The sequence below is a fragment of the Belonocnema kinseyi genome, chromosome 6 (genome assembly GCF_010883055.1).
Source record: "Belonocnema kinseyi isolate 2016_QV_RU_SX_M_011 chromosome 6, B_treatae_v1, whole genome shotgun sequence".
Taxonomy (NCBI): Eukaryota; Metazoa; Arthropoda; class Insecta; order Hymenoptera; family Cynipidae; genus Belonocnema; species Belonocnema kinseyi.
This window is the reverse complement of record NC_046662.1, coordinates 75,202,893-75,223,745: the sequence shown is the minus strand read 5'-3', so window position 1 is coordinate 75,223,745 and position 20,853 is coordinate 75,202,893. Positions and strand designations below refer to the sequence as shown.

Sequence of the window (20,853 nt, the reverse complement as noted above, 5' to 3'; positions counted from 1 at the left end):
AAATTGGAAGTACCTTCTTTTTATATTAATAAAAATCCTACTACTGTCTAAATTAATATCTTTCAGATCTTTCGTTATCAAGGGAACTTTTTCAGAGGAATAAGTCAAATTAAAATCCATCCAAAATCTAAAGACACTCGATGAATTTTAAATTATAATTAAGAATGTTATACCTATTTTAGTGTCAAGTAACTTTATCAATAAACACCTTATAGTTCCAGGTGTACACTATTTTTATTTTTTATTTCACTTTTAAATATAATTTTACCTTTCGAATCAATTTTAATGATATATTATTTCGTTCCGAATTGCTTTGGACATGCTGTATTTAAAAAAAACATTAGCTTCGAAGATTCAAATTTGTTCATCTTAACTCATAAACAATTGAAAATCAGCTAATCATCAAAATTCCAATCGCTCAATGAAAAAATTCGGTCAGATTGAAAACGAATTTAATTCGTCACAATTTTGGTTTAAGGAAACAAATTGAAAGTGTGAAAACACGCTTCTATTTACGATTAGCAATCTCTTTCTGACACTTAGCTGGGAATTAATAGTTATATTTAGAATTTAAAATATAAACTAAACATGGAATCCTTTATCCTATACTTCTTTAATTCGTTGTCCATATTTCAAATACACTGTATAGTAAGAAAAATATATTTAAAGCTAATTAAAAAATTGAGATTCTATTTTTATAGAGCACCGTAAGTATTTATATAATAACAATGATTCAAGGTCTCAAACGAAATAAAAACCACATCAACTATATTATTCATCTTAATATTCTACTAAAGTTTTATATTTTACCGTAAGGCATAATTTCCGATAGAATTTGTTGTAACAGATCTCGAATTTTGAATCTATCTAGGAGTTAATTCTTATAATTATCTCGATTTTCAGATACCAGATCTTCTTAATATAATAAACTATATCATTATTGATGTAAATAATCTACGAATCCTATATACATTCACGCCACTGAAAGCTGATCGTCCGATAGCATGGCGTCTTTAGCTGGAACGTTTCTCTTATAAATGCAACGAATTTGAGAAGGCTTGTTTGTCGTTTGCCTTCGTGCCATGTAACAAAAAAATTATATACCTGGTGTTTAAAATTTAAAATTTTAAAAAAGTCAAAAGTCCAAAAATTTCAAATTATAAAATAAAATAAAATATTTTAAAAGCTTACAATTTTTTCTTCTCATGTTTGTCACTTGGACTCGAATCCGTATCACTCTCGATATCTGAATCAACTTCATTATGATCAATTTTTTGCCTCTTTCTCAATCCATAGGAATTAGCAGTTTTAGGATTCTGGAAAAAGGAAAGAATTAATATGCTTTAAGTGTTTTTATAAATTAATCAAATATAGAATCGCGACTACAAAATTTCTTAACTTTTCCCTGACCAATTTTTCATTTTTCTCCTTCTACATTTTTATTGCAGATACTACGTTTTAGATTTTAAGTCAAAATATATTAAATTTTAAAATAAAAAAGATAAATTTTCAACCAAAAAAGTTGAGTTTGCAAAGTAAAAAGACGAATTTTTTTAGAAAACACTGGTCATTTCACCCGAAAACATAAGTTTGGACAAACAAAAGACATTAATTTAAGACAAGCCAAAAAGACAAATTCTTTAAAACAGTTGAATTATCCACCCAAAGATGAGTTTTTAACCAAATACTCGAAATTTATATAAAAAAAGATTTAACTATAACCAAAAACTAAAAATTTCGACCAAAGAAGATTAATTTTCATTCCAAAAGGACGGATTGGACAAAATGAAAACAGTTTAATTTTCGACCAAAAAAGATTACTTTTTAAAAAAATAATTCGATTTTCAACCAAATAGTTGAAACTTCAATTAAAAAGATCAATTTGTTTACCAAAAATGAAACAGTTAAATTCATGACCAAGGAAATGAATTTTCAACTAAAATAATGATTCTTCAAACAACGAAGTAAATTTTTAACATGTAGTTCAACTTGTAGCCAAGTAATTAAAATTTTAACCAAAAAGGATGAATTCCTACAGAAAAATGTAATAGATAATATTTCCACCAAAATATTTTAATTTTAAATCATAAGCAGTTGAATTTTAATTTTAAATAAAAAACAGTTGGATTCATCTAAAAGACGAATTTTGAACAACAGACATTGATTTTTCAACCAGAAAAGATTTTTTCGTCAATGAAGAAAAAAAATATCAAAAAAATTATAGAATTTTCTACTAAAAACGATGAGTTTTTAACAAAAAATGGAATAGTTAAATTTTCAATTAAAAAAAAATTAATTAAAAAAACATGTTCAACAAAATAGTTAAATTTGCAACTGAAGGGATGAATCTTTAATTAATCAAATGAATTCTGAACAAAGTAGTTCAACTCTCAACCATATAGTTGAATTTTTAACTAGAAACGAGCGATATTTAATAAAAAATGTGTGAAAAAAATTTCCTGAAAACAGATTTAAAAAAAAGGAATTCTTTACAGAATACAGAATTTCATAAACTTTAACTTCAGTTCATCGAAAATTCTCTGACTCTTTTAAGTTTTCCCTGACTTTCCCTGACCTACAGCAACCCCAAAATAAAATTATTTACCTCGTTTTGTCGATAGGCATTTTTCTCACGTCTGGATGAGTTTTCGATGAAATCGAAACTTTTTCGACTCTTTCTCTTCTGTGGAATAAAAAAACGTATGAAAGCAAGATTTTATAGAATTTGAAATAAAAATGGAACCATTCATTTCTCTCAGAAAGCATAATTCAACATACTGAGCGCGTGTTGATTTTTTGTTGGTCCTCTTCGCTGTCGCTTGACGAGAAGATCAGTTTATGGGCAATTTTATTTTTGCTGGGAGCTTCGATTTCTTCGGAGTTGGAAGAACCCTTTGTTGCACGGGTCGACGAAAGAGGATCCTGAGAAAAAAATTTTTATTCGGTGGATACTTTTAATTAAAACTAATTTAGGAATTCTTGAAAAAAATGTTACCTCATTCGAAAGATTGGGTTTTGATATCTTGTCAACTTTCTTTATTGTGCTTGGCATCGCGATTTCTTTTGCCATGTCCGTCTGATTTTCTTGATCTTGTGGGTTCTGTATTTTCAAAATTATTACTTAAAGAACGTTCGGATTCCAAGAAAGACCTACGAGATACTGTCAATTTTTTACAGAAACCAAGGACGGGTTTATAGTAACTTCAAAATTAAAAACCCCAAATTGTAGCATCCGCAAAAAGAAGACTTTATTTCATATTTGTCAACGGTAATTCAAATGAAAGCAAAATTAAAAAATAAACGATTGAAAACGTAAATGAATTCGTTATACATAAAAATAAATTATGAGGTACATGATCTTGATCAATAATCTTGACCGCAGCAGCAATTTGTGATTTCCTTAGTAACTCACCCGGGTGTTTTTAGGGCTCTTGATTCCGGAAGGTGCAAAATATTCCTTTGGATCTGCTGGTTTATAAACAGGGTTGTCGTCTTTTACAACTAATCGCTCACCTATTAAAGAGTACAAAATGATCTCTTATCAATTTTTAATTAATCTACACCAGGGTGGCGATTCGGCGGATGAAAACGGCTTTTCAAGAAAATACTTTAATTTTCCCCCTAATTAATGAATTTTCAACTAAAATCATTCCTCAACTTGAATAATTAAATTCTAAACCAAAAAAATAAGTTTTCAACTAAAAAACTGAATCTTCAACTGAAACTTGAATTTTCAACACAAAAAAAAATTAATTTTTACCGAAAGCGATCAAATGTGAATCAAAACTTAAATAATTAAATTTTAAATTAAAAAAATTACTTTCTGCACGATCTTTGTGAAAATTTTTAACTCGAATAGTTGAAGTTTAAACCAGAAGGATAAATTTTCAACCAAGAAGAATAATTTCTACCAAAAAGATGAATTTTCAACTTAAAAGATCATTATTTCACCCAAAAATTGAATATTAGTTACATTTTCAGTTTAAAAAACAAAATAATTTTCAACCAACAAAAAAACATTTTCGAAAAAAATAGTTAAATTTTCGGCAAATAATCCTTTTCATCTAAAGATATAAATATATAAAATAATAATTTTCAATAAAAGAGTTCAATTTTCAATAAAAGAGTTCAATTTTCAACAAAATAAATTTATTTTTAACCTGAAAGATAAATTTAAAGTTAAAATGATAAATACTCAAGTGGAATACTTTTATTTTTACGAAAAGAAGAATTTTCAAACAAGATTAACTTAGAAAGAAAGATAATTTTTTACAAAAAAATCGATTTTTAACCAAATATTGTGAATTTTCAACGAAATAGTTGAATTTTCAATGAAAAAAAAAACAAATTTTCATCCACATTGTTGAATTTTGAACAAGAAAAGATCAATTTTTAACGAAAATTGGACAATCAAAACTGGAAATTTTCATTTAAAAAAAATTATATCCTTTCAACCAAAAATAGAATGGTTACATGATCTTTTAAAGATCTAATTCTTAACAAAAAATAAACGGATTTTAAACAAAAAAAAGAAATTTTTCTGCTGGAAGTTAAATTTTTAGTTAAAAAAATTGATTTTCACCAAAGTAGTTACATTTTCAACCAGAGATAAATTTTCAATTCAAATGATGAATCTTCAACTAGAAAAAATCATGTTTATCAAAAGATTTTCCAAGTAGTTGAATTTTTAACTATAAAAAGATAATTTCGCAACGAAAAATTTAACCAAATTTTCTATTATAATTTAGCAATATTCCTTCTTTGAAATACTATTTTTACTTTAAAAACTACTTGAAATAGGTACTTTTTTATCTAAAATTTGGAAGAGGGAACTTTCAAATTGTGACAAATTCTGTCTTGGAACAGGGATTCTTTTAAATTCATTTCTTCTAAATCCGAATATATTGGAAACAAATTTTCATTTCATGTCTAAAATTCCCTCTTCCAAGATAAATTATATTTCTGCAAGGAAACTTCCTGTCTTAAAATAAAAAGGATAGCTATTTTTTAATATTTTGAGTTCCAAGTTAGTTTAAATGAGGAAAAAGAGAATAAAATGTGACAAATCCATTTCTTGGAGAAATTGGGAAAATTATTGTTTCTGTATGTTTGAAACATCATCAGTTCGATTATCATACTTGAGTCAGCGAAAAAAATATTAGAGAAAAATGAGATGAAAGCTTGAATTTTACTGCGAACAGAAGTCAATTCCCTGTTTTTACATTAAAATCTCGGCCATTTTAGAAGCAAAAAATAAACGAAATAAAGTTATTTACCCGTCCAATAATTCAAAGGAGGTAAAATGCGCCTTCCTCTAGTACTACTTTGAACATTTTGTAAAAGTTCTGTAGCAGATTTTTGTGGACGCTCGGCGATAACGTTGTTTTCTGAAAACTAAGTAATGTTAGAGAAATTTGAATCATGAAAATTCTCGTTTAGGAAAAGATATTCACCTCCTTTTAATTTCAGCCACATGGCGCAGAAGTGATCGATTTTTGCTGGGCATCCGTTTCTGCATTGAGGTAAAAGCTCCTTCGGAACAACTAGGAATACAATTTTTTTAATGATAAATAGGTACTCATTTGTATTTTGTTAATTTATATAATCATTCAGGCTGGCCATTTTAATCGAAGAAATAAATTCCCCGTTATTTCCCGACTAGCAAACATTTCGAGAAAAAAAGCTAAACAAATTTCCATTTGAAGTAATAAAAACTGAGCCGAAAATGAAAGCGCTCAAAGTGGAACTGTCGATTTTGAACTTTTAAAATAGAAATTTAAAAGTTGTTAAATTAAAAAATGTTATAATAAAATTCTCAATAACTTACACGTATAAAATGGAACGTACTAAACACTTTTCAATACAATTTTTAAATGAAATTCCGATAAGCTACCTAATTTTAAATATTGAACTTTTATAAATTATAGAGTCCACAGATTCAGCTTCAGTTCAAAAAATATAAATCCGCGTTATCATTTTCAATGCTTTCAAAATTATATTATTAAAAAAAAATGTTCAGAACCTCTAAATACCTTTTAAAATAAATTAAAAATTTTCCTACAACTTTTAGGAAATCCTGCAAATTTGAGAAAAATTCCTTAAAATTTTGATGTATAAATAACAATTGAACACTTATTATTTGTAGAAGAAATTTGAGTAATTTTAAGAGATATTTAGACGTTCCGAAAAAATTCAAAATTAATTAAAAACTTGAAATGATAGCCTAATTGAAAAGAAAATGCATATGTTTGCAGATTTAAAAGAAAAATTGTAGAAGCTCATTTCGTTTAGACGTAAGATGGGAAAGAAAAATTGATGACCAGGTTTGGTCACGTTGACCCTCTCATGACATAGCTTTAAAAGATTTACAAAATGTTCAGAAAAGAATCTGGAAGATTTTAAGGAAATTTTTACAAATTTGCATAATAGTTTTGAATCTTTTGAAAGCCTCTAAATATCTCTTAAAATTACTCAATTTTTTTGTACAAATTATACGTGTTAAATTGTTATTTATATATCAAAATTCAACAATTTCACTTCCAAATTAAACATTTTTCAAAAATAACAATTCTAGGTCAAAAAATTCAATTTCAAATTGTTTGCTTTTAAATATTTGGTTTCAATTCACTCCTCTTAAATAAACAGTCAAATATTGTTTAACATACAATAATTATTCTTTCTCTTAATTCAAAAATTTGAAAATGAATGGGTTTCAAAAATTGAATATTTTAAATTGAATAAAAACCTTTAATTAAGAAAACATCATTATGAAGTTCCTTTTAAGTTGAAAATAGTTTATAAAGTTTCAATGAGACGTTTAGATTTTTTGACTAAGACTTTCAAAAAAAAACCGTTTAATTTTTAACGTTAAAATTTGGACATTCTTAAATTTTGAATGGAATTAAAATCGTTTCATCAAATCAATTATTGTTCACTTTTTAATACTTAAAGTAAAGATCCATTAACAAAATATATAAATGAATTTAATTACAACTGTAAGCATAAAAACAAAAATCTGAAATGAAAAATTTTGTAAGTAAAAGATTTTCGAATTATGCATTGTAAGCTGAATAATAGCATAATTGAAAAAGATAACAATTCAACTAATTATTTAAAAAACGGTTCTAATCAAACTTGGAAAAATTTCTTCTAAAAATTTGTAAAATTCCCGGTCAAAAAAGAAATTCACTGTCATTTCCCGGATTTCCTCGGTCTCAAAAATTCCCGGTTTCAAGGTTCAGCGGACACTTTGTCATTTCTTTGTAATTACCATGCTTGGTATTATGCAAATCACCAATCAGCTTATAAAATTGACGATCTTCCGTTTCAATAACCTTTGAGGAAACTCTTCTCACGACATGATTCGAAATAAATTTTTTCTTCATAGGCCGACCTACCGCACTGAAATCAAAATATATATTCTTAAATTTCATGGACACTTTCGACTGATTTAAGAAAATAAAAAGAGTTATACATACTTTAGCAAAATCCCTTCAAAAATAAGATGATAATTTTTGCCATCAAAAGTTACATGCGGCGTCCAAAATTCCAAAAGCTTGGGATTGTTCTCAGACCCGAAGTAATCATTTCCCGAAATCTCTCGATCTTCAGATGCAATTTTCTCCGGATCCTGAAACGTTTCCGCACCTTTCAGAAAAGTCGAATTCTTGAATGCTTCATCCTTTTCTCTTTGCTCCGGTCTACTATCATCTGATTCGAAAGTTAAAAATTGATTTTTATGCGGCCTTTTCGACCTCTGCAAGGCACTGACTTCCGAATTTACTATTGTTGCTTTCAGTTTCCCTCGCTGATCATCAACTTTAAGATGCTGTGAACTCTGAGCCTCTTTCATCTGAAAAGTTTCTAAAGACCCAGGTTGTTTATTCGCTTCTAAATTTTCCTTATCATTCGGGGTTTTTCTGTTTTCTCTATCCAGCGAAGTCAAATTGGCGTTGTTGAAATTGGCAGTTGTGTTGGAATTCTCTATCCTCTTTCTGTTTTCCTCGAAGCAAGTTTTTCGCATCACTTCCAAAGGTATGCGATTTTGCCTCAGAGGGTCCAATTGTAAATCGGTTCTTCCTCCGAAAACTTTTGACGTATTTGTTCCAAATTGTGGGATATTTGAATTCAACCTAGCTTTGTTCGACTTTTCCTCATAATTCTTTTGAATTTCTTCCTCCGTCAAACTCACACTCGAGTCATAAGACAAATTATCCCTACAGTCATTCGCGCTCAATTTCAAAGCATTACTTTTCAAATTACGCTCAATTTTCCTCTCCTTGTACCTCGAATGGTAATTCTTCGACTGAAAAATTCGATCCATCGATATTTTTGGAATTCCAGCGTAAGTTTCGCTTTCCGAAATATCACCACTCGTTACTGGATTTAGATTCTGCGGGCTTATCATTTTTGGATATGTTTCGTGCTTTTCATTTCGCTTTTCAGTTTCAACATTTGATATTCTCTGAACCACCTCATTGGCAGAAACTTGTGTCGATGCATTCAACATTCGTTCATTGCATGCGAAAAGAGGAGTGGAACAATTTCTTTGAAAGTCTTCAGCGATACGGGAATCATTTTTGGCTTCAACTCTCGGCCGCTTGACTTCGGTTTCATCCAAGTTCGTCATTTTGTAAGAAATGAGATGGTTTAAATTCTCGATAGTTTCATTTACGTATCTTACGTACTCCCGAGGGCAATTTTCGTTCAGTAAATTCTGGGTTATAATGGTCAGCTTATCTTCAAAGATATAGTCTTTTAAAGTCTGAGCATAATTCAGAGCTGTGTATAAATTTCCACTTCTGTTTTCACCCAGGTGTCTGCTCTCATCTTGACTTTTATTCTCCATTCGACTTCTATTCTCTTTTTCACTAGAAAAACTCGAAACCTCCATGGTTTTATTCCTGCTCGACAAATGCGAGGCATCTTTCAAGTTTACATCTCTGCTCAAATTTTCACTCGATTTTGAATTACTTTCTGGTCGGATATCCGAACTGTAACCGGAAGACCTCTGAGGAGTCGATTTGTCAATGGAACTGGGTTCCTGAAATTTCGTCTCACTACTTCTATGAATGTCAGTGATATCGGTGATTTCGCTATTAAGGTCATCGTCACTGAAACAAACGTCCATTGGCCATCGATAATTTTCTTTGCTTCCTTGAGCGACGTAGTTCTTCCAGATTTGGTGGATATTTTCCCAGTCGTCGGGAAAACCGCTGTAGAATTTCGTGTAAATGTATTTCGGCAACTCTGGAAAAATGTTCAAGCCAACGCTCATTTTTACATAAGTTTCCCATAATGAAGATAAAAGGAATATTTATTGGATGATTTGTGTGTCTTACCATTTTTTTCATCGATTATGTTCCCGTGAAGACAGTAAGTGTGCTTGTAAATCGATTCAACCTTTGTCGATGAAAGCATTTTTAAAACTGGTTTGCTACGTGCAATCTTCCCACTAAAAAATAATAATAAAGTATTAATAATAATTTAACTTTGAATTGATTTTGACTCGACTGTTGAGTGTACGCCAGATTCGTTTATTTCTCGGTCACTGAAATAATATGAAAATGGAAACTTTTAAAACTGAAATTTTTGTCATTTAAAGTAATCAAAACGGAACTACAAATCAGAGTACTGCAAGTAGAAATATTTTTTATTTTAAACTTTCAAAGTTGAAGCTGCCAAAATCCGCTCTTTCAACGCATGTTAATAAAAATCTAAAAAAAAAATATATATATATCGCAGGTCCAATTCAGTAAAAAATTGAAAATAAGAAATTCCCACCTTTTATTTAAATGTTAAAATTACCAAATTTGTCCTAGTCTACTAAAAAAATGATAAAAGAAAAAAAATTGACCTCTTCGATTTCAGAAAAACAATTATTAAGCAAAATTCCCTCCATCCCAACTTGATAAAAATGTGCAAAACAAAGCAATTCCCTCTTTCAATTTAGAAAAAGTTAAAAAGTCAAATTTTGTCTTTCCAACTAGATAAAAATCTTAAAAATAAAAACAGATTCCTCTTCAAATTCAGAAAATAATTGAAAACCAAAATTTCCTCATTATCAACTCGATAAAAATGTTAACATTTAAAAAAAAATTCCCCTCTTCCAATTAAGGGAAAAAAATAGTTTTCTCTCTTCCAAGTCACTAAAGACGTTTAGAATATCGAATTGGCCTAGCTCCAACTTAAGGAAAATGTGATAAAAGTTCTTATTCCAATTCTGAAAAGAAAATAAATACCAAAATTTCGTCCCTTTATTTTAAAATGATAATTATGAAATTCAAACGTTTTTTTAAATAAATAAAAAGTCAAATATTGTCTAATATAGAAAATGGTTAATTTTTAAATTAAAATTTATTTTTATATTTAAGATATTTAATAAAGTTTCCAACGGCGGCTTGAATTTTTTTAACTAATAAAGCTTTCGAAATGAAAAAGTTTGATTCTCCACATTAAAATTAAATTTTGGACATTCAGAATCGTATTATAAAATTAATTATTACTTAATTTAAAATACTTAAACTACAGTTTCGTTTTAAAATCGTTAATATATTTATATTTATAGTTGATCAACTTGACGTTTTTTATCCAAAATATTTAAATACAAACGCATTTAGTTTGTTATTATTCAAGTCTTCAAAACTGCTTTTTAAGTCTTTCAGGGTAACCGTTTCACTCACATAAATAAATTCTCGGTCTTTTCCCGGTTCGCAAACATTTTTCACGGTCAATGAACTTTAAAAATGCGAACTATAAAGCTACACAATTTTCCTTTTGAAGCAATAAACACTGAGCTGCAAATAATTTAAAGAAATTTTAAGCTAAAATATTAAAAATTGAACAATTACATTTTTGTTATAAATTAAAAACTTCTTAAATTAAAAGTTAGATTATTTTAATTTAAAATAGTTTAAAAATCCCTAAAAAGCTTCAAAATTTTATTTCAAAATCTTGAAACATCTACTTAATGTTTTGAATTTATCCAAATTTTAAATTATTTTTGAATTTTTTTCAGAACTTCTAAACGTCTTTTAAAATGATTCGAATTCTTCCTAAATTCTTGTTGTATCTTACAAATTTAAATATATTTTCTTAAAATCTTCCAGATTCATTTTTGACTATTTTAAAAATCTTTTTAATATGCTCTTAAAATTAATTTTTCATAATAAAGTAATTTTCAATTTCTCCAGGATTTTCAAGAAAATGTTTTTTATTATTTTGTAGCCTCTTATAATTCTGAAAAGACCTTCTAAATATCCCTTCTACTTATTCGAAATTTGTCTAGGAATCATAGGTGTGCAATATTTATTATACATCAAAATTCCACAATTTGACTTGTAAATAAAATTTTTTTAAATAGAACAATTAAAATGGTAGAGTTCAAAGTTTATTTTTAAAATTTAGTTTTGAATATTTGATTTATAATTACTGATTTTATATAAACAATCAAATATTTATAAATATTAGGCAATTGTTATTTTTCTTAAAAATAAAATTTCAAATTTTTAAATTTTAGACTAAAACAATATTTTAAATTTAATAAAAGCCTTTATATATGAATATATTATTTTGAAGTTATTTAATGAATTATTATTCACTTGTCAATCCTTAATGTATAGGTCAATTTTGAAAATATTATAATTTATATGCACATTCATCAACTAAAAAGTTTATTTATGCTAAATTGTCGATTTCAAACGCTACTAATTTTCAATTTGTTAAGTCTTTAAAACTACATTTTAAAATTCTTGAAATTAAAAAAAGTACGCTTAAAAATTAAAATCCAAAATGGAAAATTTGTAAGTGGAAGATTTTCGAATTGCGCATTGTAAACTAGATGCTATTATAATTAAAAAAGATAAAAATTCAACTGATTATTAAAAAAACTGTTGAAATCAAACTTGGATATGATTTCGTAATTGAAAAAGTTAATAATTGAGCTTGAAACTTGCAAAAATTCTAACATGGAAGTTATTTAAAATTTTATTATATCATTTGCTCTCCAATTTGTAATTTTTAAAGTGATTTGATATAGTTTTTTATTCACTGTCATTTCCCGGTCTTAAAAAATCCCGGTCCCTGATGTCACACATATTTCAGAATTAAGAGTTTTTACAAATATTTCGCCAAAATTTCAAGAGCTTTCAAGGATCTCACAAAAATTTCACAAAGATTTGGAAGATTTTTCAAAGATTTCATGACGATTTCAGAGAATTTCAAAGATTTTGTAAAAACTTCAACAAAATTTGCTAAAATTTCACAAAGTTCTCAAAGATTTCACAAAGGCTTGCACACTAGATTACAAGAGTGATCGACTCCTCGTGTTGACTGATATCTCTCATAAAAAATTACTTTTCAAGAGATCCTTTAATCAGCAACTGTCCCTGATCATTGAGAACAACTCTCCATCGATAAAAATCTCGAACGATGGGTTTTCCTCTGCTCTGATCCTGAGGACATCCAGAATCTTCAGGATGATCAGTGCTGGAATTTCCATCCGAGAAAGATTGTTTTCCACGAGAATAAAGGTCATCAGTAAATGACGGTGGCTGTCGAGACTGATTAAGTGATTCCGTGGTAACTGAAGGAGACGATCTTTTTGCAGGTGGACGAATTATATTGCTACTAGAAGGAGGTGGCATAATTGCTCTGTCATCTACACTCTGATCGGCTTCTGAATATTGCTTGAGACTTGAAGTTGCCATTGGTTTATGTAGCATCTGCCTTTTGGAAATGAGTTTTTTCAGGTGACAAGAGGAAGCCAAAACTTCACTGCCGGTTCTTGATACTTGTAATGTCGAGGACGTTACGGTACTGTTAAAATCCGAGGGATCTGCATTAATGCTCGAACAACTAGGCCATGGAAGTGATTGAATTAATCCACTGGTTTTTAAATTAAAGTTTGTCTTAAATTTCTCTCTCACGTTGAATTCTGAATTCTCAAGTATTTTTGTCTGTTTGATACGAGCCAGTTTCAGGTCCCGTTGCAATTTTTTGTATCGTTCGTGCTTTTGTAAATCGCCAAAGTTGATCTGAAAAAGAGAGACTTGTTGTACTTCACACCAAGTGGAAACAATAGGGCTGTTTCGCGATTTTAGATTAAATAATTTTTTAATACATAATTTTAATCCAAACCGAAGGTATTTATCATTTTTTTTCTGTTAAGTTATTCAACAGAAAAAAATTATTAAAAATTGAAGGTCTGTATAACACTTATTCAAGCTGGTGTCACGTGACTCAGAGGATCTCATAATTATCTATCAATTAATTATCTATCTATTACTATTTTGATTGGATAGCTTTATTTGCTAAGGTTTATGTGACAACAAAGTTTTGCTGTTGTAATATTTGGATTAAGAGTCAGTAGTGCGTTGAAGGAAAACAGTAAGTACAATTATTAACACATTTAAAAATTTACACATTTACTAATTATTCAGTAAACAAGACGACATTTAAATACTTTTTTAATGACTTCCTTATACAATATTTTCTTTTTTGAATGTTTTCATGCTATCATACATATATAAGTATAATATTATAGATTATAAAAAGTATTCTGGATTATATTTATTTTTTTCATAACACAAAACACAACCAAAACAAAACGTCGGCACAAAAAAAGATATTTGAGAGTCACTGACACATAAACTGTGATTGGTGGAAAATCCGACCCCTTTGATGTCAAAAGGGGCCCTCAAATCGACATCGTGATAGAAAATTCATATTTCAACATTAAATTAAAAATATTAAACATTCTGTAAAAAATATTTTATGGACGATTTTAAAATGATAATATTATATACTATAAGATCCATTTATTGGATAAATTATATCTAACTTTGGAAACAACCCTATTGCTATTTCAGGTCATTTCACGGTTTCCTCCGGTTCGCAATCATTTTTCCCGGTCATTGATTTAATTTTTCCCGGTCGTTATTTTATGTAATCAAAATTAAATTCCAAAATAAATCAGTCAAAATTGAACTATTGTGTATTATCAACTTTTAAAATTAAATCTTATAAGATATTAAATTCAAAAAATTGTAAATAATGGAAACCCCCTAATATCAAAAGTTTAAATTCAAATGGCTTCAAATCAAACTTTACATCACAAAGAAAGATTAAATAATTAACTATTAATTTCACAAACTTTATTATTAGGAACTAAATTTCGTCACTTTTATCATCATAAAAAACTCCCAGTTTTTAAATTTGTTTCCGGCCATGCAAATAAAAATTGTTTTTGTTATCACAGTATATCATATAACAGTTTTTGTATCAAAAATAGTTGATTTTTTTAATATTGAATTTCTAACCAAATAGTTGCATATCCTCAACCAAATGGTCGAATTTTCAAACAAAAGGATTAAACTTCAACCAAAAAAGTTGTATGTTCAAGAAAATAGTTGATTATTTAAACAAAGAAGACGATTTTTTTATAAGACAGTTGATTTATCAACCTGAAAAGGTGCAATTTCAATCAAAAGGTTCATTCTAAACCAAATAGTAATATGTGAAAAAAATTAATTTCCAACCAGTTGCATTTACAACCAAATAGTAGAACTTTGAATAAAAAAACGACAAATTTTTAATAAAATAGTTAGATTTAGAACCAAATAGTTGAATTTTCAAAACAAAAAGACGCCTTTTTGGAAGACAGTTGAATTTTCCACAAAAAGAAAAATTTTCTATCCAAAAAGAAGAAAATTTAACAAAGAACTTGAATTTTTGACAAAAAATATGATTTTTGAACATAATACTAAAATTTTCCACAAAATAGTTCAATTTGAACCAAGAAAGATGAATTTTCAACCAAAAAGGATGAATTTTTTACCATAAAAGATTAAGTTTATGTCCTATCAGATACACTTTTTACGAAAAAAGATGAACTTTTAACAAATTATTTAATTGTTTAACAAAATAATTGTTTTTTAACTAAAAATATTTAACTTTTAAATAAAAATAGTTGTATTTTCTTATTGGGGTCTATTCCTTCAGTCCAGATTTGAAAAAACGAGAAAAAGCACAAGTTTTTGAAAAACAAAGGAAAAGGAATTCTTTAAAAAGCAAGAAAGAGAGGAATAGGGGAAAGCGTGTGCAGCCAAAGTTGGTGCAGCCCATAACTGAAATTTAATATATTGGCTTTTCTTATTCGATACATCGATGGGTTCTAAGAAGAATAGGCTATCTTTTAGTTACCGTTAACAATGAGGCTAACTTCATTTTGTATGAAATTTAGTAAACACGTAGAAGTGTTAAAAGAAATAAAAATCTTTTAAAATTTCTTGTTTTAAAAGTTATAGGAGCCTAAATTACATTACAAACTCTAAGACAAAATGCTGGAGTTTTGAATTCGAATGAAATGTTTCGAAAAATAATAGGTTATTTATTCCTCTTGAATACTTAACCAAATTAAACAAAATTCCCTTGTCACGTGAAAAATAAAAAAATATACTTCATTTAAAAATTAGTATAATTCTGTCCAAAAGTGGTTTAATTCTCGTTATGCGTTTTTATCCCTTTGATTATTGTGAAAACCGGAAAAAGTTAGTTCTTTCTTTAATCCCCTTCTTTTAGAAAAAAAACTTTACTTGATAAACTAAGTTTCATCACTTTCTATCATTGTCTTTAAGAGAAGAAACTACGGCCAATCTATATTTCAAGACTATATCCTTTTTTAAACTTTGTTCAATAATTGTCAAAGAACTTGGAGATTTACAAACACTTAAATAAACTATAATGATTATAACGATATAAAAATACAATCTTACACAAAAACGTGTTCTAACCGTGAAACTGCGTCGAACATGAATTTATACGCAAAATGAAAATTTTGACAAAAGTGATTTTGTTGAAGAACATCAGCGCCATCACCAAGCATTCTATTTTCCAGAAGGGAACTGGAAAAACTATGTACCGGAATTGGGAAAGAACTAAATCAATGCAAAATTATTCATTTATTTGCATTTGAAAATCCGTAACTATATGGTCGGCGTAGATACTGGATGTAGATTTAAAGGGGGTACTATTACACAAATAAATTACTTGAAAAAACGTAGAAATTTTGAATTAAAAATAAAAATATTACTATTTCAGACCGCGGACTCACCACACTATTAGTACTTTTTAATTTTTTTAAATGGCTCAACTATTTTATTACTATTATGAAAAATGACACTGATGCTATCATTTTCATATACTGAAGAAATTTTAAGAGATATTAACAATTTCAAGACAAATTTCATGGGATTTCAAAGTATTTCAAAAGATTTTCAAATGGACCCCAGAGGATTTCAAAGATTTAAATATTTTTAAAAGAATAAAAAAATATATTAAGCATTTTAAGATATTGTAAGAGATTTCACAAAATTCAGAGATTTACCATTTTTTAAAGGATTAAAAAAATATAATATATTTTTTAAATATATCAAATGATATAATTTAATTTATTTAATTAAATTAATTAATTGATTTTAATTAGTTAATTAGTTAATTTTTAATGTTGACTTTTTTAACATGTAAAATCATTCATTCTTTGAATGCGTAATTCAAAAATATTCTATATTAAAAATGTTCCACTTTTGGTGTTTTCAAGTCGTCCTTGCGAACATTGACTTCCACGTGATGACGCGTGAAACCCTACGAGTGATGTATGATATTTTTATTCGAAACCACTATATTATTAGACTGTAGAGCCTCCTGAAAAGTGAGCGTTAAATAGTTTTGAATATCCCATGAAGTGAATGTTTTTTTATAATGATGTTTTTTTGCGACGTAATTGCAGATAATTGAAGATTTCACGGATTCTACTGTTTTCGATGAAAACATACGATTGCTACAGGAGTAATCTGTTTGGGCTGTGATTGGTAATTCCGTATGGATATATCCAATAAATAATTCAACTTCTAACTCAAAATGTGCTTAGTTTAAAGAAATACTTTAACGTTTCTAAATTAAAAATTAAAAATTTAGCAGTTTATCTACATTTAATTTAAAATTGTTCACTTGGAAAAGCTTGAAAGCTTACATTTTATAAGCGTAAATTGTTTAGTATTAGAATGAAAAAATTCTTGATTAAAAATGATTTAAGCTTCAAATCGAAACGTTTAAATTTTAAAATAGAGTTCACCTTGAGCGTTTTAATTTGCAGATTAGTTTTGATTAATTTAAGTGAAAAAATTTTCCACCATGAATATAGAAAACTTTAAGCAATTACAAGATTTCTACGGAATTTTAAGTGATTTCGTAAGATTTCAGAATTTCTATAGATTTTAAGGGAGTTAAAAAATTTGAGATTTTTCCAGGTATTTCAGAGGATTTCAACGGTTTTTAAAATATGTCACTGTATTTCAACGGTTTTCAAAAATCGCATGGAATCTCAAAGCTTTTATGATTTATATTTTATATTTAAAATTTTGTAAGGATTTTCAAAGAGTTTCTGAGGAAATAACAAAATTTCAAGTGACAAAAGAATGCATGAAATACCATGGAGTATATACATTTTCAAGACAACAGGACAAATTTGGTAAAAGACGGTTGAATTTTCATTTAAAAAATGCACTTTTAACCAAGAAAGATGACTTCTACCATGAAATATAAATTATTCTCAACAAAAGTGAAAAGTTATTAAAGTAAGAACTATAATCTTAAGTTATAAATCGGAAAAGATGAATTGTTAACAAAAATGATATTCTTTTTTTTCAACTATAGTTGAATTTTAAACATACAAAATATACGGGATAAGGTTTGAACAGAAAATGGAATTTTTAGTTTAATTTTTACGTACAAAGTCGGATAAAAAAAATAACTGGACAAAAATAAACCAATTTTCAAGCAAAAAGATTCATTCTTAACCAAGAATATAATGTTCTATGAAAAAGACGAATTTTCAACTTATCCAATATAAAGTTATAACCAAACATGTAATAGTTCAATTTCCAGATAAAAAACATAAATAAAAAAATGCAACTAAGTTGTTGAATCTGCAACCAAAATTATAAATTTTCGACCAAGAAGAATAATCTTCTACCAAAAAGACGAAATTTGAACAAAATATAAGAATTTTAAACCAAATTATTTAAATTAAAAGTAAAAAGGCGAATTATCTACCAAAATATTAATTTTCAACCAAAAACTATGATTTTTCAACCAAAAAGTTAAATTTTCAACCAATTAGTTTAATTTTATATCAAACTGTTAAATTTTGAAGCCAAAAAGATTAATTTTTTTTACAAAACAGTATAATTTTTAACATAAAACTTCATTTAAAAGCAAAATAGAGTAATTTTTTAATATAATTATAAATTTTGAATCAAGAAAATTAATTATTGTACAAATTAGTTCAACTTTAAGACAAATAAATGACTTTTCAACCAAAAAAGATGAATGCTCAACCATGCATGTAATAGTTAATATTTCAACCAAACAATTGCATTTTTAACCAAAAAGAATTTTTAACCAAGAAGATTAAATTTTTACCAAGGAAACGAATTTTCAACCAAAAAATTGATATTAATTAAAAAAGATAAGTTAAAATTCACATTCAACCAAACATGAAACGAATTTTCATGAAATTACTTAAATTTCCAATTAAAGAGATGAACCCTCAACTAAAAAAAATAATAAACTATTTTAATTTTTGATAAGAAAAGTTGACTTTTTAACAATATAGTTACATTTTCAATAAAATAATTAAATTTTCAACCAAATAATAGAATTTTTAACGAAACGAGATGAATTCCAAACCAGAAATATAATAGTAGCCTTTTTAATTACAAAATTAACTTTTACCCAATAATATAGTTGGATTTTCTTATTGGAATAAATGAAATTAAATGAAATTTCAAGAAACTTTCACGGATTTTAAAGATTTTAAAGAATTTCCCTACACTGTAAAAAAATCTATTGAATTTTACATCTCTGGTGGATGTAAATAAAAGGACCCTCGTGTATCGGAGTAACTTTACGAATCTGTTGTGATATTCCAATTCAGCCGATAATTTTACACGCGAAAATGTAAAATTGATTATGTGAAAGAATAAAATAAAATTTATCAGCGCGACAGGTTTCGAACACTCGAAAACTCAAACTTCATAGAATTTCATGGAGATTGAAGACAACACAAGCTGCGCACGTTACCACTTACCTAAACCACATAAGATACTACGGGTATTTTTTTGATGTTTAAATATTCCGTAACAAAAATATGAAATATACGTTTTGAATAACCGCATTTTTTCCGTTTCAATAGCAGAAAATGTAAAAGGCAAAATAGGAATAGCTCGAATTCGGTCTACTTTTTTTGTGTAAAAGCTGTCAAAAAAGTTGAACATAGCTGTCAATTTCCTCACATTAAGAATAAAAATACTCCAAAATTGAAGGATGAAGGCATCGATAAACAACGAACACGAGAGACGCTTTCGTATTCACATATTATACGATTAATTATCCTGAATTTTAAATTAATTATAAATAAAAATTTTTACAGTTTCCGCCAGGGTAAAATTAAAGATCTTTGGTAAAATTAAAAATCTCGATGTAATTTCCAATCACAGGAAAGTGATTTTACCGACGCATGGTATTTTTACACGCTGCGACTGAATTTTCCCTTCTGAATGTAAAGTTAGTACGAGGGAATGTGTAATTTTATTTTTATCGAGTGTGTAATATTACATTGCTGTTCGAGGGTCCTTTTATTTACATCGCTAGAGGATGTAATTTCACATAATTTTGTAAAATCACACAGTGAAGTGTGTGATATTTACAATGATACAATATGTAATTTTCCGAATCTTTGTAATTTTACACAAATCTTTTTTTACAGTGTAGATTTAAGGGATTCCAACGAATTTCAAAAGAAATTATATCATTTTAAGGGGTTTCTACGCATTTTAAAGGATGTAAATAGATTGACGAATTTTCCAGGACTTTTTAGAAAATCCCAACAATAGATTTCAGGATTTTCTGATAGGATTTCATAGGATTAAAAGCATTCAGGTTACGTCTTAAAAGATTCGAAAGGATTTCACGGGATTTTATGGTAGTACATCCGACAACAAAAATAGTTAAACTCTAGATGTAATATTTAAGAAATTGCAGGATACTATTTTCCTCCTAATGCTAAAAATGTATGCTACTACTGACACTATTTTTAATTCAAAAATGAGTCCGAAGTCTGCCGTTTAAACCTTGAAATAGGCGCAAAAAAAGGCTAGTTACGACTCTGTATATTTATTCCCACAGATTATGCATAATGATTATAATTTATTGGGTGACTACACTCCGACTCAAACTTATTTATTTGCAATTAGTTGAAAGTAAGCCCATGCACACGAGAGTGCTGCACTGTCTTTTTTTTTTTTAAATAAAATGTGAGACGAAATTCCCCCTTTATTAATGAAACAGTTCCCATGTCAATCAAGACGAAAACCATACAAACAGACACCATGTCAATCAAGTGAAAAATGGTCAAAAGTATACGAGTTTTGAGACCGAAGTTTAAACCTTTTGTAAATTCGACATTGCTATATTTGCACAAGTCAGAACAGAAGGTTAATTACGGTTTTATGGGTAAAATTATTACCTCGTCTGTTACGTCCATTGGTATTCGAAAATCACGTTGGCTTTTTAGACAATATGATCATTTAAACTTCACTTTCATAGTTTCCGCGTTAACCTCTTTCGCATTGCATAGCGCAACAAATTGATACCCTAATTCATAAGATGAAAAAAAACTGAATCTAGACAACTTTATAATGACTTGGAGCAATTTTCACCGATTTTCATTATAAATTCCACTGTTTTTGAAAGAAATTATAGCGGAGCAAAACGGGTAACACCTTCATCCCGCGA

The 20,853-nt window shown here is 27.9% G+C and overlaps 1 protein-coding gene across 2 annotated transcripts; it reads right to left on the bottom strand.

The window, feature by feature from the left end:
* Positions 1-221: 221 nt before the first annotated feature.
* LOC117174251 lies at positions 222-20,843 on the bottom strand. Of its 2 annotated transcripts, XM_033363164.1 has the most exons (13): positions 20,585-20,843; positions 12,355-13,034; positions 9,342-9,454; positions 7,479-9,249; positions 7,271-7,401; positions 5,454-5,543; positions 5,277-5,387; positions 3,413-3,513; positions 2,996-3,100; positions 2,779-2,922; positions 2,606-2,683; positions 1,192-1,316; positions 222-1,073 (listed from the first exon to the last, which is right to left on the bottom strand). In XM_033363164.1, the coding sequence occupies exons 1-13, from the start codon at positions 20,600-20,602 to the stop codon at positions 974-976; spliced, it is 3,567 nt and encodes a 1,188-aa protein (XP_033219055.1). In that variant the 5' UTR covers positions 20,603-20,843; the 3' UTR covers positions 222-973. The 2 variants fall into 2 exon arrangements, with proteins under 2 accessions (XP_033219055.1, XP_033219056.1); XM_033363165.1 differs by lacking the exons at positions 222-1,073; positions 1,192-1,316; positions 2,606-2,683; positions 2,779-2,922; positions 2,996-3,100 and having other exon boundaries at positions 5,277-5,394.
* Between the last annotated feature and the right edge of the window lie 10 nt (positions 20,844-20,853).